The sequence below is a fragment of the Tasmannia lanceolata genome, unplaced genomic scaffold (assembly GCF_043159265.1).
Source record: "Tasmannia lanceolata isolate RefF3 unplaced genomic scaffold, GAP_Taslan_0.1 ptg000016l, whole genome shotgun sequence".
Taxonomy (NCBI): domain Eukaryota; kingdom Viridiplantae; phylum Streptophyta; class Magnoliopsida; order Canellales; family Winteraceae; genus Tasmannia; species Tasmannia lanceolata.
In genome coordinates this window covers 14,706,511-14,726,183 of record NW_027518693.1, presented here as the reverse complement: position 1 = coordinate 14,726,183, position 19,673 = coordinate 14,706,511, and the positions used below count along the sequence as shown (strand labels likewise).

Genomic DNA, 19,673 nt, shown 5'->3' with positions numbered 1-19,673 from the left:
CCTCTCACAGGCCGCCACCTGTTCCAGAGTAGGTGAGCTGCAGCCTCTCACAGGCCGCCCGCCACCTGTCCTGGACACCTGTCCAGGACACCTCACCAGGATTTCCCTATAAATAGAGGATCAAAGCTCAGACCAATGGGTAATGCAAAAACCCTCTTCTCCGCCCAAAACTCTTAGACTTCTCCCCTTCACTCCTGTCCATACTGACTTGAGTGTCGAAGGGCCTGTCCGGAGTAAAACCCGGGTCGGTCTTCTGACCTTGCTTGCCTTGTGCAGGACTCAGCCCTCATAGCAGGACTCTTTCTCGACCACCTCACTCCTCGTTCACTCCGGTCCCTCAGGACTCAGCTCCCCTAGTCATCCAGCTCAGCTCTCACGTCACTGCTGTACCTGTTACCGATTTTAGGTCTAACACTTCGTAAAAGAGAGAGAACTTATTGCGAGAGAGAATTGAGCTCGAAAGAGATTATGACAGGTTTATATAGCGAGGGTTTCTGAGAGAATTCGTTAGAGAGGAGGAAGGGAGCTGAAGAACCCTACAAACGAAAAACAGAAAATATCGTGGGTTTTTATAGAGATTTTTTATTCACTCGTATTTAATGTGCCATGTGATGATAATGACACTTATTTTGGCTACTCAGATTTGTACCACCACCTTTGATAATGACACAGACTCACTTCGTCTTTTCTTTTTTAATTGGTTGCCACGTACTTTTTTTTGGCAATTGTAATAGCTTTGATTACAAGACATGGACTCAAAGACCCTTTCCTGGGTTGATTGAAAGAGCTGGGGTTGATCGAGTCCCTCGTATGCATTAGACTTGTGAAACTAACATTCTTGAAATCAAAACGAAACAAAATATCGGCACAGGTCGGGTTCTAGTTGAGGGCTTCGGCAACCGGACCCAGTAAAACCCGACATTTTTTATCAATTTTATTTTTTAGCAAGTTTAAAAACCCAGGTCCGGTCGGGTTGGGAAAAAGGGTTCCTCAAGTTGGGTCAGGTTGAACCTCATCAGGTTGGAACTCGGGTCGCGTCAGGTCGGGTTGACTAAATCGTTCCTCGGGTCAAGTTGGCCTCAACCCGGCCTGAGTTGAACCCCTAGCTGGTTAAGGGTTTGGCTAAAGTTGGTTGTGAACATATTTCATAAGGATAAAAAGAGTGTCAAAACATTTGTAATTGTTAGAACATGAATAAAATTATGTTTCTAATGCACCATAGCAACATTAGAAAACCCAATAATTGTTGCATGCGAGAGTAGCCACACAGGCTCACTTTTCAGCAGATTTTGTCTTCATTCACGAGGTGGCTGCTATCACATGCAACACGCCATCCGCAAAATGTCTTCTGCGATGGACGCTAGGAAATCCCATAATAAAATATAGGGAAATGATACCGGCACAAAAATGTTTTAATAACTGCAGAGATTTAACTTTTCTAAGTGCACAAACTCAGTTGTCAAAGGTACTACGGTTCCTATAAAGCTCTGACTAGCCAATTAAAAAAGAAAAGACAACTTGAGCTGGTGCAATTATTAACATATGGCTATGTTGATATCATTTCCCTAAATGTAATAATAAGAGGCAGTCTAAACTAAGGGCACCCTTGCATAACTAAGATGAAAGGGCGCCCCCATTTGTCAAATCCCATTTAAGATGGCACATAAATATACAGCCATAACTGTCTTAAATGCAATTTGACCGATGGGAGCACCCTTTCCTCCCTTTTTTCTAAGGTCCCCTATGAATCTAGCATTTCTCTAATCATAAGCTAGAAAACCGAAAAACTATTTGAAGTAGTGGTACACATTTCATAGGATATGATATTAGCACAACCATGCTTTAATAATTGCAGAGCCGCACCTTGTCTTTTCCTTTTTAATTGGTTTGTAAGAGTGTTTTGGGAACTGTAACAGCCCTTGACAACGAAGGGAAATGATTAGATGATGGTTATAATCGTAATTATATTATTTGATGATCTAACCCTTATAAATCGAGAATTTACCAGGGAGACCTAACCCTAGGTTTAAAGTTTCAAGAAATAATATCAAAGCTAATGAGACCCAAGCCACTCCATGACAACGAAGGAAAATGAACAATCTCTACAACTTAGATTAAAAGTGATCACCGTCGATCTCACCGTTGAACAAAGAGCGGATCAAATTGGCAGAAAATTCAGCATCTCTAAATCCACAATCAGATTCTCCCTTGAGCATCGATTTAAGGTATGATTATTAGATTTTTCAGCAATATTCGCACTACCATGCTTTGATAATGGGGCAAAGTCGCATTGTATTTTATTATTTAACCAGTTGTCAAAGGTTATTACAATTCCCAAAAGGCTCTCAGAACCAAATTAAAAAGAAAATACAAGGTGATTTTGTCCCATTACAAAAACATGGTAGTGCCAATATCAGTAGCCAAAACAAAATAGGAGGGTTAGAATTGTCGGATGAGAGTGGGTTTTGTTTGCAGGCATTTACCTAAAAAATAGGAAAATGATAAATGCACCCCTTTTCATCACTTGGGACACCCAACAACAGTGTATCAATGACTGCAGAGGGGCTGATGTACTTCACATAAGAAGGATTCAACAGATTTGGTTGCCACGCAAGGTAGCAAGCTGCAGTTAGGTGTCCCATGTGATGAAAAGAGGTGCATTTGTCATTTCCTTACCTGGAAATGGGTTTATTCAATATTTTAAACAAAAAACATGGGAGATGATATTTTCACTCTTTTTTTACTAATCCTGTTGCCACCATGACCCGTTATCATCTCTCTCACAGACACACAATTGAAGAGGAGTCATGGTACTGGAAGGCTACTGATATTTGCACTACCATGTTTTGATAACGAGACAAACTGCCCTTGTCTTTTCTTTTCTAACACGCTGTTAAAAGCTTTTTGTGCATTGTAGGAGCTTTTGATAGCTGGTCTTGAAGTTTGATCCAACAGCAGTCTCTCAAAAGGTGGGACGCTGTTGGATCAAATATCAAGGGCAATAACACCCAGACAGACAGGAGTTGACGGTCGGGCACTGTATAAACACTCCGCTAAACAATGAAAGACACTGTGAGTTTGTGTCAGTATGATAACATGGCTGTGGGAATATCATCAGCCTAGTGGAATTGGTCGCATGAACATGATTAAATCGTTCACTTGTCACCTGAACTAGAGTGGAAGTGGTTCTTCTTGACTCCTAGTTGCCTTTGTAACTGGGAAATGGCCAGTTCTAAAAGTCATTGAAAATGGACTGCCAATGTCCTTAAAGAGAGAGAACCAAACCAGTTGAGCGGCAAACTTGGGAGATAAAAAAATGTCTTTCTCTAAACTGTCCCAAGACAGGGCACCATTTCCTATTGGGCTTTAAGACATAGATTTGCAGTGTGAGGATTATGTTTTTACCTGTATTAAAGCAAAAGATTTGGGTCACATCTAATAGAAACCATGAGTCACATCATGATCTACTTAAATAAAAACAAATCAAGATATAAAAACTCAAATATTATTTTGAATTCTTCGTCATTATCTTTTTTAAATGGAAAAAGCAATTCTTCATTGTTCTTATTCTTTCCCAGATATTTGAAAAATTGATAATCTTCATCCATGATTGGCCAGTGAGATCCCCGTCTGATGATCTTTTTAGCGAGCATCTGGTTATTGAAACGGCATATGCAAAAACTTCTCTTAAACATGGGGCAAAAACTCAACATTTCCTTTCCCATAAACAAACACTAATAAATAATATATTGATGAATTGTTACATGGAAAAATGGGGTTGTGGTATGCTATTTTACAATCATAGACAAATTAAAATTAAATAAGGACAGTCACCAAGCACAAAAACTCCCTTCCTCACCTTGATTCTCAGAATACAGCAACAAAATATTCACACCGCTGAAAGACTAGGCCATTTTCCGAACTCATAAGGGTCGGCATAGTAATATAACTTGATTCTGTTCACCAAAGAAAGCCCGGATGCGATTGGGATAGCTTTGAAATCCAAGTCATCCTGCTCTGATAGGTCGTCCGCAAAGGCAGCCAAATCTCCAAGCAGTTTGAAACTGACCCGCCGGGCCTGAAACAGTCTTGGAAAATCAAAGTAGAGGGGGGTTCCTGGTCGGACTTCTGGCAAACGATACTCCCCAACTACAACCATGTTGCTAGATTCCTGTAAATAAGATTGTCCATAACTCGTGATTGAAATGGCATACATATATATTGGAATGATTGAGGGAATACATAAACCAGTAGTTGGCATTGCTACTTAAGTCAATTAAGAAAAGAAAATGACCGCAAAACAGATGGAAACAGGCATAATTTAGTTGGTACACATTTGACTAGCAGTTGATAATAAAAATTACGTGAATTTCAATCATATTCCCACATATTAACTGCTATGCATTAGCAGCGTGAAGCTGGTGGACAAGCAGATTTCGTGCTGGGGAACAAGCTGGACAAAAGTGATATTGCATATTCAGATAACGGAGATGTTAAATGGTGTAAAGCTCGTATAGTCCAGTATTTTTTCAAAAAGTACTGTACGACTTACACCATTCTACATAAGGAATGAGAGATTGAAGAGGATGTTAACCATAGAATAAGAGCAGGTTAGTTGAAGTGGAAGCTTGCCTCAGGGGTTCTGTAAGACCATAAAATCCCTACCAAGTTGAAGGGAAAGTTTTATAAGACAATTGTGAGTCCAGCCATGTTGTACGGCTCAGAATGTTGGGCCACCAAGAAGCAGCATGTGCATAAGATGAGTGTGGCGGCAATGGGAATGCTTAGATGGATGTGCGGCCACACAAGGCTAGATAGAATTAAAAATGAAGACATTCGTAAAAAGGTGGGGGTGGCTCCAATTGAGAGAAGATGAGAGAGCACCGCTTAAGATGGTTTGGACATATCCAACGTAGGCCTTTGGATGCTCCGGTGAGAAGAGGCGACTCGTGCCAAATTGATGGAGTAAAAGGACGTAGGGGCAGACCGAAAACAACTTGGTAGAAACAATGAGGAAAGACTTCATAGCTAGGAACATAACAGAGAACATGACCTTGGATAGGATAGAATGGAAGAAAATGATCCACGTAGAAGAACCCAACTAGAACTAGGATTAGAGCCGGGTGGATTCCTTTTACCTTCTTCATGAATTTTTTCTAAAAGATTCATTTAGCCGACTCCAACTAGTTTGGGACAAAGGCTTTGTTGAGTTGAGTTGACTGTACCACTTACACCATAGGATGATCCAAACCGTCCATTTGATGGGCCACAAGGTAAATAGTTTTTGCCCAAAAAATCATCTCCATAGGATGATCATAACCCTCCGATATATAGAGGAACTATGAAGTATGGAAACCTCTACAAATAGGAGGGCTAGGATCATCCTATGGAGAAGATTTGTTTGGGCAAAAACTATTTACGTTGTGGCCCATCAAATGCATGGTTTGGATCATTCTATGGTGTAAGCCAAACAGTACTTGTGGACTATACGGGCTCACACCATATAAAAACTCCAGATAATGTTACTGGCAACATTAATGAACTTTACTTTTTTACTACCTGGAGGGCAGATACTTGCATGAACAGAACAGCGGGCATGATGTGCCTGTCATCAATATGTGTTAAAGAAGCATCCCAGATATTCTCATCCCTAGAAGGTGAATGGGTAATCCTTGGCTTTATCACACTAAAAGCATCCAGACGGAATCCAGCTAACCCAGGTGCACCTGGTAATAAAAACTGTTCCAAGACACGATCTCCGTCCATTAACCTTTCAGCCTCAATCGGAACCTGAAAGAAGATTAAACAAGGATTCACGATATTGCCCAGACTAGAGAATTAAGAGACATTCATGAAAAGAACTAGTGAAGTCATTTTTCCAAATCTCAATTGTTACTTTGAATCTGCTTAATTGCGGAGATCTCTCTGACCAAGCTTTCAAATTTATCTTCTCAGAGCCTTGTATTGATGTGTTAGGTTCCAAGTCATTTTTTATAGGGCTTCCAACGACTAAAATTCGTTTGGCATGAATGCACGGGTCATTTTCAACGGTCCCACCAAAAGAGGCACGTCGGCTACGTTGCGAAAAAGCACTCTCATCAAGAGAAAGAAGGTTGTAATCTTTCTCTAAATTAATGGAACTTGAACCAGCCCGTCGAAGACTTAGTGTTACCCAAATGATCCGGCACCTAACAGGATTCCGGAAGGCAAATTTCACATGCCTTGGAACATCTTTATCTCTACCAATTTTTTCTGGTCCATAAAGTTCTGACGATGTAATCAGGGATTGAACATCCCATTTCCCAATGCATGAACGCTCCTCCTTATTAATTTTATTGCTGGCCCATATTTGTACCTGTAAAATCAAAAACATTATTTTCATCAAAGAATAGCAATAATAAGTGGGGAGAAATAAAAAACCAGAAAGAAGAAAAAAGAGTTGATGCTACATTTTGAAAGGTTGGATATCAAATGACGACTATAAGCAGATCCAAAGACATCATAGAGGCATTGGTTCTTCAGTCCTACCCCATTGGCATGTAGTAGAAGCAAAATATTGGTGACCATTCATCAAAACCGAAATAAGAACATTCACCAAAGTGAATGTGCAGATAATATTTTTGTCACATACAAATAATAATGGAGACAAAATAAATTATTCCAAGGGGAATGACCCAAAATAGTGAAGGTCCGCAATGAAAATAATTAGATAATAAAGAGAAAATGTGTGGCAATGAAAATAATTAGATAATTGGTACTGTAAATATAAGGAGAGGAAGAGGAGAGAACAGAGAAAAGAAGATAGAAAGGAGAAGTTTGGAGAGGAGATCAGTAGGATTCAAATGAAAAACCCATGACCTCTCCCTCTTTTTATATATGCACAAACCATATATGATAGCCGCGCACCCCCCCCCCCCCCCAATCAATCGCATTAAGTCGTACAAGTGATGAGCCCTTTCTCATTAAATGAGTTTAACACTCCCATCATGTTGGAGTGTAGATATCACTAATACGGTAATACCCAACTTGGAGCAGATATGTATATTCTAACTCCAACTAAATGCTTTAATGAATATATCATCAGCTAGATGGTTTTGTGATCTCACATATTGAGTAGACATTTTCACATCTATAACTTTCTCTCTAACAAAATGACAATGCATTTCAAATTTTCAATGGGTTTCATTCTCTCATGGAACATAGGTTTGTTGGAAATATGTGAGGCAACTTGATTATCACAAATTAATTTTGATTGGATGACGAATAGTAAAACTAATCTCCTGAAGTAAAATCAACAACCATATCAACTCACACACACTGTTTGTCATAGCTCGATACCCGGCCTCCGCACTACATCTCACAACCACACTAATTAGGATCGTAGACGCTACTTTAGGCGGGGTCGCACCCGTAGGGCCCAATAAGTGGCATATTATGGTCATTTGATATCTAGGATATTACAAGATAAAAGAAATAGTTTTTCATATAAGACTCGAGGTTGGAGAGCGTAATAAATGCAAATCACATTTTGGCCTTCAATAAATGATTACAAAGTTGCTTACACCTCATCAGTGAAGCATGATACTTGGGGGGCGTACCACGCCCAGTGGCTGGCTCAAGCTTAACTTTGATGGTAGCAATAAAGTAGCAGAAAATCATCCATCTACAACTAGACTTGCGGGCTTTGGGGGACCATATCAGATTCTAGTGAGAAGATCACCCTTGTCTATGCAAGTTCCTGTGGTAGTGATCAAGTAATTGATGCAGAAGTCACAGTAGTTTGGTTCAAAATCAAGACCAAATTATAGATGTTGCATGCCCTAGAATCTGGGTGGAAGGTGACTCGTTGACAAATATGGAGTGGTTAAGATGCATGCTCTCTATGGAGTTTCATTGTTATTTTGGGAGAGAGTCCCTTTGCTCATTAGTGGTTGAGAATTCATATACTCATACCCATTGTGTAGCTAATACCAATGCTGATAAGTTGGCCAACTTTGGCATTCACTTTACTGATGCAACTATTTGGGGTCAGATGCCAGATTAGTAATTTTTTAGTTTTTCTTTTGGACTCTTTTTCTTTGTTGTAATGAATCACTTGTTCGGGGAAAAAATTATTTGATGGATGCTTAATTATTTTTAAGATTCACAGAATGGTTATTTCGAATGCTTAAACACGTCTAATTCTATGATGGATGCTTGTTTATTTTAATGACTTATAACATATTCCATTAGATTAAATAAATTGAGACACCCATACATACTAACATCTACAAGAGAAGATACTTTAAAAGAACAAAATGGGCCTTGAATTGCAAGGTTTTGCCCATGCGAGTGTGTAATGCCTCATGCGTTCCAAAAGTCGTAGCTCTTAAAGCTTGACTAGATTTTATTTTTTTTAATGGCAACCTTTACAAGAATTTTTAACAACATAAACACAATCCACAAAAATGGCATTTCAAACCCACCGAGTACCATTTTATGCAAATATTAAAGTTCAAAAACATCTCCACAAGATCAATACCATACATAAGAAAAAACTCATATGTTGAAAAGAAAAACTAGGACACGATTGTTTCATACTCGCATTTTCTTTAAAGAAACTTATACAATTAATGAAAATATCGCAAATATCAAGTACGTGTCGATCCGCAATACAAATTCTTCTTTTTTCAGTGAATAAAACATTTAACGTACTACAGAATTATAAGTAAGATGCTTACCGTAGGACAATCTGATGCCGAATAACCACAAGGACTAACTAGTAAGATTACTCCAGAGACATCAGAGAGACTACCAAGAACAACAGCAAACTCAACACTAGAGAAACTCGGGGGAGCTCTCCAATAGGAATTTTGTTCACCAGTGTAAAATGGGGAAATCAACGACAATAATGGAGCTGACCCCGTTGCTGTTTCAACCTGCAAAATATTCAACACAGTTAGACATCCATATACTGTGGTGAAATCAATCCATGTCTGGTGAAATTATATGGTGTCGCTTGCTCTGCGCTGCACGTAATGGGAGTATGACATCAGTATCCCCCTGGGGTATGACAACAGTATCACCCTTCATATTTGATCCAAAGACAGCGACTTATAAAGTCAGCTGTTGTTAGATCAATTATCAAGGGCAGTGCCCTGACTAGGTGCAGCTATGCCCGGAAACCATATAAAAACTCACATGTCTGATACAACCCATGATTTGCTATGATATTGAACAATGATATGAATGGGAAAAATCATACAAAGGCAACATTCCTAGGCATGCACTTAAATAATGTAAATGTAATTAATTTTCTCTACTTTAACATGATTAAAAGATATTCTATATGAGGGCACAAGCATTCCACAAAGCCAAAATGCATGAAAAGATTGCTGATGCAAGTTCCATGGACATTAGAATTAATTTTTTATAAAAATATCAATTTTAAATTATAACAATAATATATGAGGAAAGTGTTGGTGAGCTTAAGCTCACCATAATGGTGAGCTTAAGCGCCCAATCACATTGGGGCCTACTTTGTTAGGATGATCCAAAGCATTCATTTGAGAAGCCCTATCATAGATGGGGTGTGTACCAAAAATCAGCTCCTTAGGATCATCCTAACCCATCCATTTGTGGAGGTCAAAATGGACAGACATTATTTGTCCACAAATCTGCCCATTTTTGTCCTCCACAAATGGAGGGGTTAGGATGATCCTATGGAGCTGATTTTTGGTACACACCCTATCTATGATAGGGCCTTGCAAATGAATGGTTTGGATCACCACAGAAAATGTGGGACCCATGTGATTGGGGCGCTTAAGCTCACCATAAGTTTGGTGAGCTTAAGCTCACCAACACTTTCCTCTATCAAAAGCACTCTAATAATTTAGCTTCTGAGGTAGTCTTGTGGAAGTTCCGAGCTTCTAAGCTAACTTCCACAAGGCTACCTCAAAAGCTAAATTCTCTCACAAAATTTAGCGTAAGCACACTTCTATCTAACTTAAAGTGTGCTTTATTTAGTTAAGAGTATGTTTCCTATTTAGGTGAACTTTTCTATTTCTTTTTCAGGAGGAGTGAATTTAAAAGTTAAAAACACTTATAAATTGAATAAAACTTGTGACAATTTTTTCCTAAAAGAAAATAATATTTACTCCTAAGGGTAATAGATCTTCATTTCAAAAAAGGTAATAGATCTAAATGACTAAAATTCTAAATACTAAAATTGTAAATCCCTAAAACTTAGTTACAACCCTAACCTACGATGAAATCCCCTCTAACTTGTAACCCTAACCTAATGTTAGCCCCTCTAACTTGTAACCTAACCTCCTGTTACCCCCCTCTAACCTCCCGTGCATCCCTCTCATAGACTTCTTGTTCTCTTCCACCTTAGTGCTTTCCACTCGGTTTCTCATTTTAGAGCCTCCTCTTCTGGCTCACACGCCCCACCCTAGCAACTTTGACGTTTAAAGTATGAAAGTTTGAACGAACCTTGGAAAATCATAATGAAATGCAGGTTTCAAAAAGGAAAATAATATCCATACTCCCTTGTATTGAAAATAGCAATCCACAAATTTATTAACCACTTCTCTGGTTGGCCATTGAGAGCATCTTGGGAATTGTAACAACAATTTAAAACAAATTAGAGAAGCATAAAGTAAACAGTGGAGTCCAATTATGCTAAAGCATCCCAAAGCCACCATATTTCCTTTTGCTAAAGCATCCCCACAACTGGATAATGGACAGCCAAAAGCCACCTCAATAACCGAGTTCTAAATGACCAGACGAACACTGTCTTGATGAGGAGATAATGAAAATTCCAGTGCACTCAAATTTATACAAGAATCCCCAACACACCCTTAGGAAGAAAATGAAACACCAGTTGGTTAGCCATTTGGAGGGCCTATGATTAAGGCGAAGGAGCTAAATCTATTGAAATCCTTAGAAGATGGAGAAAAAGCATGAGGGGAGGATGGGCCTCGACAATAGCAGATCGATTTTGAAGAAGACCTTGGCCCTGAATTGAAGGCTCTCCAACACCCACAGAGGTGTGGGCCCATTAGTGAAATATGGGCTTGGATCAGGAGTTAACTGATCAAGATGAGGGCCTAAGAAAGAAGATGACACAATTGCCCAAACTCATAAGGAATTTGGGATCATATCATCTATATCTAACTAAGTGACCAAACTTCCAGTGGTTATATAGCCTTTTCATTCGGCTTAACGGAGAGAAACAATATGAATGTCAACACAGTGCACTACAACACTATTGACCCATTCAAGAGCATGGTCGCAAAAACTACTGACAAAGAAAGATTCAGTTGTCGGTCCTAGTTTCATCAATCAGTGGAATCAGATTAGGGATTGCAAAATTGTAACAAACAAATGCAAATAAGAACTGCCCCACAACAGCAAATTGAATTGTTTATAAACCAAATCAAAGTTATACTTGTGAATGTGAATTATAACCAATACCACCCAGGCATCAACATCTACACCACAAAAGATCTAAAAAAATAAGACATGTATCACAATTATTTAGCAGTATAGAAAGCATAGAAAACAAGGCATAAAATTATACAGTTTATCAATTAATCAAATACTGTGTCCTCAAAAAATTAATAAACAGATGAAAAAAAAAAAAACAGACATGCAAGCTTTACCAAATGTAACAAGCTTGCATATGGAAATTCAGCAAGTGATTCCTCCCCATCAAGTAATTTTCCTAACCGCTTCCAAGTAGCAGTCATTTCATTTACATCGGCAATATAATTTCTTGGGAGAAGTCCTATGACTTGGTCCAAAGCTTTACATGTGGCATTGTCTGCACGTGCTCTTCTCCGTGAACTACTTAGGAATCTGATGTAATCCAAAATCAATGCATCAAGGACAATTTCACTGCAACATGATTTACAAATAACCCCATCTAGCATAGATAATCGGTTAGTAGAAAACCCATCCCTTTGGCCTCCATGGCTTGACCCACTCTGGCTAGATAAGCCATTAAATCCTGCCACCTCTTTTGAGTTATAATTAGCAAGTAGCATAGCACCACTCCCAGCACAACAAACTTTGCATACATTTCTTTCACAATGGGAACATACCATATACAATGGAGAACTTCCCCCCGAAGAAACCCTTTCAGCACGGACTTCACACTTTGAACCAGAGCAGGTTTCTCCAATTCCGGCAATGTTCCAGAAATCTAAAACATCATTATCCGCAATCTCTAGACCAATGGCAGCAGTGACCTTGTCTTCAAGGGCAGCCTGCCCCATAAATGCAAGGGCACTTGCAACTCTGCACAGTCTTCCCACATAGGACTCATCAAGTAATCCATTAGGGTTTATAGTTGCCGGATCAGTGCCGATAGATAATAGAGCCCTATCTCTTTCAGCAGCAGAAAGATTTACACGAAGGCGTTCAATTTCAAGTTTCATGGCATCTGTGAAGTTCATCCCCTTCCCCTGAACAAAGCACACGAAAAAGAGAACCCAAATTATGGTTCAATAGGAACAATGATCCTTTTAGTAAAAAATACAAATTCTTCAAAGAGAACCCAAATTTTGACATAATGGAAATGTGACACAGTGGACATGTAAATCAGAAACATAATTCAAGATAGAGAGACACTGAAACAGAACTTTAATTGCTATCAGCAGTGGGCACATTTCCAACATAATTTGCAGAGCTAATGACATGATTACATAAAAAAGGAAAATGGTCGGAACAAGGGAAAAATGAAATGCTAAACTCGGCAAACAAACGGAAGATCAAAATTCTACCATAAATTGCCTACTTAACACACAATTGCATTAATAAAGGAAAAAGAGAAAAAAAAACTCAAGCAAAGTTTGCCACCGATACCATAGCAAGTAAAATAGTCAGAAAGAGAGAAGGAGCTTGATAACTTGTTTTGGATGGTTCTAACTAGGAAAGAAACTGAAAGGCATGTAAACTTGTTGAGAAACAAAATTCTTCCTTAAACTAATATTAACAATAAAGGTGTTCATTTTATTGACGATCGCCGTATGAATTATAGAAAAAAAAAATCTTAATCTTCGTAAAATAGCATCGTTGTAAACCCAAAGCAATGACATTTTTTATTTTGTTTGTTTTATAGATGAACAGAAGAAATACACGGATCGTGACGCACATGCGGGATGAGCTGTAAGGGTATTTCAGTAATTTTCTCAATGTAGTGGCATTGATATATAAGCCACATGTTAGGGTTACAAGTAGATAAGGTTTTCTTTGTGTTTCATGGCAAAGAAGAAGAGAAGTTTGTAACCCTTAACCAAAATAGTGGAAACTCTTCTTCCGTGGACGTAGGCACCCTACCAAACCACATAAATCTTGTGTTTTCTTGTGTGATTGTGTTTCTTTACATTGTTTCTTGACATTTTGCTGCACATTGTGATTGATTCTTGTTGAGATGAGACCTTACCCTTCTGATCTTCAACCTCATATGGACGAGTTAAACACATCAAGGTTCATATGGCACAAAAGGTGGTCCCTTCACCCAAATATGGGACTTTTCATAAGAAATTTTAGTTGAGAAAGCATTAGATAACTTAATGAAAGGGAAACTAAAGAACTCATATGAAGTGGATGGGAGTATTTTTCCTCGAAGTGGCCAAGCTTGGCTTGAAGCCATCCTGTAGCATTGCAAGCTTAGAAATTTTAGTTGAGAAAGTGTTAAATAACTTAATGAAAGGGAAACTAAATAACTCGTATGAAGCGGATGGGAGTATTTTCCCTCGAAGTGGCCAAGCTTGGCTTGAAGCCATCATGTAGGTTGCAAGATTTAAGATGAAACTACTTGGCTAGCTAGAAGAAAAACATGAATGAAAGCATTTCTAATTTATCTAATACCCAGAGGTACTTAAAGGGTACTGGGGCAGGATGTATGCAATGAAGAAGCACAAATATGATTAGAGCAGTAGATGTTTGATCATATAAGCAAATAAGGAAATGTATAAAAAAAGCAAGAACAGTAAATAAACACAAATAACAGACATCATAACCCAGAAACACAATATCAAAACTATTTAGATGCAGATAATAAGAAGCGAATACAATTATTATCAGCAAATATTATCAGCCAATACAACATGGAGAGAAGGCAAGCAAAAATAAAATGACTCATATGGGTCTCCAATACCATATCTGGGTCAGAGAGGGCTCTAAAGCAATTGATGTAATGCTGGATGCTACTATCATCTTCAGCTGTTCCACCTTGAGACGATAAAGACAATTTAGAATCTGCTTTGGGACCCTGGTGATCAACAATAGAATCATCGAAGAAATCAATCAGGCCGACGGCCCCAGACCCTGCACTTTCTGTTCCACTTGGCATCTCTGGCGGAGTGATGGATGGTGTAAATAAAAGGTCTCCAGTTAAAAGGTCTATTCCATGGCTAACAGGCCCACTTGGTTGCGTGGATGGTGACATATTTTGTTTAGATAAAGATGTACCATCAGAACGACTGATATCTGAACCACAGAGAAAGGGGTTTGTTTCTTTCTGACTTTTCTGGACAAGCTCAAAAAATTTCAAACCAGGTCCTTTATTAGTAAATATGTCCTTCCAAGGAAGAGAAACTCCCAGTACTTCTATCTGTGACAAGATATATCAGTAGATGCAGTTAAAATGCATCAATTGGAACTATAGAGAAACAAGTATATGCATAGCAAAAAGACCTCTGACAATAAAGACAAGTCTACTGCAGTTCTTAGGCATATTAAACAAAAGTTTTTTTAATGGTTAAAAAAATAAAAAATAAAGTTAAAATTAAGTTTCAAAATCAACAAGGCCACAGTTATGTCAAGAGCTGATTTCTTGGCTAATGATAATGCTGACAGAAATACTAATTTTAGCTGATCATGTTTTCGTCTATTGCCTTTTGGCCTTTTGCTCGTCTTTGAAACTCGTCAACTCAACTTAGAACTTGGCTTGTCTTAGAACTTACCTTTTGCTCATGTTCCTTTCTTTTACTAAAAGCTACAAGGGAGTTTTATAATTTGAAGTCCAATTTTTATTCTAGTCGATAAGGCTGAGATATAGCGATGAAACCATGCAATCTCCTACCTTATTTCTTCATGCAGAGATTAGTTAAGCATTTCCGGAATTCCAGGAATTCCGTCAACTTTAAAATATCATACATTCTAATCACATTCAACATGGCTGACTCAATCATTGACACACCCCACTTGACTCAAAATGATTCTTGCCATGTTCTTTTTTCCCCAGTTCAAGTTATTAAGATTAGCACGAAGTAGCCCTTAATATTTTCCCGTGAAATTATTAGTAATCAAGAAAAAAGGTCTCTTGGAGAAATTCAACATTACTAGCATTTTCCCTCAAAGTTTATCATTGTCAAAGTTAAATTAGTGCAGGGCCCCGTCATATTTATGTTTAAATGTGACTCTTAAAGTATTACATAAGTAGAAATACACCATTACTAGTATTTTCCTCAAACTTTATTATTATCAGAGTTAATTAGTGCAGGCCCCCATCATATTTATGTTTCAATATGACTCTTTAATTATTAGAGAAGTAGAAATTCACCATTACTAGTAATTTCTTCAACAACAAAAAAAAACTAGTATTTTCCTCAAACTTTATTATTGTCAGAACTAAATTAGTGAAGGCCCCATCATATATATGTTTCAAATTTGAATCTTTCAAGAGTTAGAGAAGTTAAATTAGTGCAAGCCCCATCATGAATTCTTCCTCTTATGTTCTTCTCTATAATTTATACCTATTAAAAAAACACTTGTTCGTGGACCTGGTATATCCTGAGAAGCCGCATTGTACCGGACTCTTCAGCCTAATGTGTAGCCATTATGTGAGCTATTGTGGGCTACTTTGGAGCCTTTCTGTGGGCTTCTATGGAGCCTTTCTATGGGATGCTATGGAGCCTTTCTGTGGGCTGTTACGTAAGCTACTTTGTGGATTGTGGTACAGTCTTCAAGTGTGGCTTCTAAGCCATTTCTGTGTGATATTAATAATTATTGCTATTATAAATTATTGTGGTACAGTCTTCAAGTGTGGCTTCTAAGCCATTTCTGCATGCTATTATAAATTATTATGCTATTTGTGTGGCTGTTACGCTATTTGTGTGGGGCGTTGTGCTTTATCATGCCCTATCATGCCTAAGAGGTATGACTTGCTGTTGTGTTGTCATTCTTATGGATCGATGCACTAGTTTGGGTGGATTACTATGCAACGTTGATGAAGTTTTGGCAGAGAGAGTGGTTGTGTGTCTCCCGGGGGGGGACGGACCGTGAAAGCTGGTAAAGATCCAAATTCAATTTAGAATTATAGGTTCCATGCAAGGCATAATGTCATCCATGCCCCGACTTGAGGCAGATTGTTATATGAGTAAATTTAGTGTTGTTCCCATCGTATTTATGTGTGCGTGTGACTCTTTAAGTGTTTGTTTTAGTTTTTTTACTATAGTTTCATAAGGCTCATCATTGGATGGCCCTAATGGCATATTATGTAATTTCCTTTAAGTGTATATTATAAAAGATCAAGTAAAACGTAGGGTTGAAGAATCCAGTTGCCAAGAATTCACTTTCTCCTTCTCTCCCTTCTTCTCTTCTCTTTCTCTCCCATACACTCTCCTCTTTCCATATGAAGTGTGTTTGAGTGATCCGTGCTCAACTTTAACATGGTAACATGGTGGGTATTCTAGAAGTTGTTTAGGTCCCTTTCCTCCTCCTTGCCTCCCTCCTTTGTACTCTTTCTCTACCGTATTTTCTTATTTCGCCATGCCAATTGTCCGAGTGTGTTCCACAATCAACTTTAATAATTATCAACAAGAACACAACACACACACACACACACACACACACACACACATATATATATATATATATATATATATATATATATATGTATATATGTATATATATGTATATATGTATATATATATGTATATATATGTATATATGTATATATATTATCATGCATTTATGTAGTTTATCCATGAAACTTGCACTGCGTAAAAAATGTGCCCATATGTGTCTTCATAAAAGTATTTTGAGCCACCCAAAAATGATTAAGAATTCGAAAACCAATGATCTACATGTACTGAGTCATGAATGAAGAAAGTAAGCAGCGTTCAATTGCTAGAGTGAAGAAAATAAGCAGCATTCGATTGCTGCATTTTTCATTATCTCAGCCATGTACCTCACCCAGAGTAATGGGGTGAAACTTGCACTACACAAAAAATGTGCCCATATGCGCCCATGTGCGTGTCTTCATAAAAGTTCATTGAGCCACGCAAAAATGATTAAGAATGCAATAGCCAATAATCTACATGTACTTAGTCAAGAGTGAAGAAAATAAGCAGCATTCAATTGCTACATTTTTCATTATCTCAGCCATGTACCTCACCAAGAGTAATGGGGTTTCTTCCTGAAACAGCAGGATAGAATGTAAGTGCAACCACGCGAGTAAGAAAGTTCAATTCTCCCTCCAATTCTTCAAAATCATACAACAAAGAAAAATTATAACTTTCTTGAGCATGAAGGCGTGCACCTACACCGGTGACAGCCATATCTTCTGGATTGACAGGACCTGCCAACGGTATCACAAGGTTTGTCCCGTTTGTACATTGAGGTATAGAAGCTCCCTACATTGGCCAAGCAACTAAAATTCAACAATTTTCATTTTACATAAGTGTTAAGTATAAAAGATAAATAACGCCTTTCTCTAACAGCTTAAGCTTTTGGAGAAGTTGGTAACTTAACATGGTATCAGAGCCAAAGGTTTCGAGTTCAAACCTCCCGGATAGCAAAAATCCACATGTGATGGTCGGCACAAAGTGGGACCACATGTGCCACGTGTTTGCCAAGTGGGCCACACGTGCGGGGGAGTGTTAAAGTATAAAAGATAAATAACGCCTTTCTCTAACAACTTAAGCTTTTGGATAAGTTGGTAAGTTAACAATAAGAATCAAACAGAATGAAATATTTAATGCTTCACAAAGTAACTTGAAACTTCAAATAGAACAAAATACTTAGTTCCACTAAAGCCAATTAAACAACTCAAACTGCCCCACCTCAACACTAAAGCATGAAAGTAACTGAGATCAATGTAGTCGAAATCCCCTTTGATAAATTGACCCAATGAAAGCAGATTGTGGATCTGGTATACTCCTCCAACCACAGTACGGATATCATAGACCCGCTTGCAATGTGAAAGAATTAAAGCACATGCATGCACACATGTCCACAAACTACATTTTCATTGACTCCCCCCAAAATAATTAGCACTGGCACATGATGATCAGGGCCGCATCCGAACGGCCACCCAAGTGAAAGTGCAGCATTAGCACCATTTTTTCACACCAAATGAATGGTCCTAGCCCCTCAATCTCATTCGAGTAGTTTCCATCAAACAGGACAGTTGATATTTGCAGGCCCTTGGTTAAATGCAGAGAATCACTACTTGGCATGAGACATGAGTGACAAATATTGTCCTTGGGAACTTATTATTTAAATGGATAATTTTACACGTTGACTCCTTGAGATGCCATCATGAGACTCTAAAAAAAAATAACAATAATAAAAATATTGTAAGGGTGGACAAAATTTTCAACATTTAGGTGAAGTAGTGTAGTTCGAAACAAATTTCACTTAGAATTATTTTGAAGAATTTAAAAATAGTAACAAAACGAGAGTATCTAACAAGAAAAATGCTAAAATATTAGGCTCTTTCCTAACAGCCCCTTTATGGGCCTCACATGTGCCACGTCGACATGATTGAATCTGTTAATCTGACCAAAGAGCACAAATCGAACTCATTGTCATTGATCTCAACTCGATCAGATGAGCCTAGCCCCAAGATCGATCAGAGCCTCATTTAGGGTTCTGCCATGAAAAGGTAAACGATTGTTTTTTTTAGGCCTTAATCTTAAGGATTGATGTCCATTCGACATGAGATGAGAACCAAAAAAGTGCTTTTCAGAAATACATAGGATACAATCATATGGACTTCTAATGGACCCATCTATTTATTCCCGTGATCACATCTGTCCAATAATAAGCCATATTGCATGGTTCAATAAAGATAATTGAAATAACAGATTCAAAAAAAAATAAAAAATGATATGATTCAACCTCAGACCCATTTGAATGTAGCATACAACAGCGGGGCTCGAGAATTGATGTGTATTCGAATAATCGGAGCTAGTAATCGCCGATATGCTCATATCGGTGATGTTATTGTTGCTGTAATCAAAGAATTAAGTTCATTTAGCTTCCAAGGCACCATTGTTTACTAGAACTGCTAAAAGTTGAGGACTCGAGCATAGTTGGGGTAATCTCAAGAATAAAACTGTACTTGCATAATGCTTTTTTGAATGATAAGAGAACTTTATTAAGAGGACCACGGCATGTCTATCTTAAAAAAGTTATGTTTCTGAAATGATGAAATTGACCATCATTCTAAGTTGCTAACAACCAGAGAAAAAGAAATGATCAATGATTTGTGGACACGGACACGGCAAACCCCCAAACTTTAGAAACGGGGACACGGCTAAAATAGAAAGTATATGTGATCATGATTTGTGGATATGGATTCGTGTGTCCAGTTTCGACATGGATACAAGTTGTCTAAATGAGGTAAACACAATACTCAATAAAAAAACAGAATGTCTCACTTGACATGGTGCAAA

At 38.1% G+C, this 19,673-nt stretch overlaps 1 protein-coding gene across 3 annotated transcripts in view; it reads right to left on the bottom strand.

Annotated features, from left to right (window-relative positions):
• Positions 1–3,724: 3,724 nt before the first annotated feature.
• The window catches only part of SAC9 (sacI homology domain-containing protein / WW domain-containing protein), a 38,983-nt gene continuing 23,034 nt past the window's right edge, over positions 3,725–19,673 (bottom strand). For all 3 annotated transcript variants that reach the window (XM_077357838.1, XM_077357840.1, XM_077357839.1), the window contains exons 8-14: positions 17,385–17,627; positions 14,147–14,602; positions 11,646–12,449; positions 8,721–8,918; positions 5,897–6,355; positions 5,560–5,790; positions 3,725–4,171 (exon numbers count right to left, since the gene is read on the bottom strand). In XM_077357838.1, coding sequence (XP_077213953.1) covers positions 3,890–4,171; positions 5,560–5,790; positions 5,897–6,355; positions 8,721–8,918; positions 11,646–12,449; positions 14,147–14,602; positions 17,385–17,627 — 2,673 coding nt within the window. In that variant the 3' untranslated portion in view covers positions 3,725–3,889. The remainder of the gene's footprint in view (positions 4,172–5,559; positions 5,791–5,896; positions 6,356–8,720; positions 8,919–11,645; positions 12,450–14,146; positions 14,603–17,384; positions 17,628–19,673) is intronic.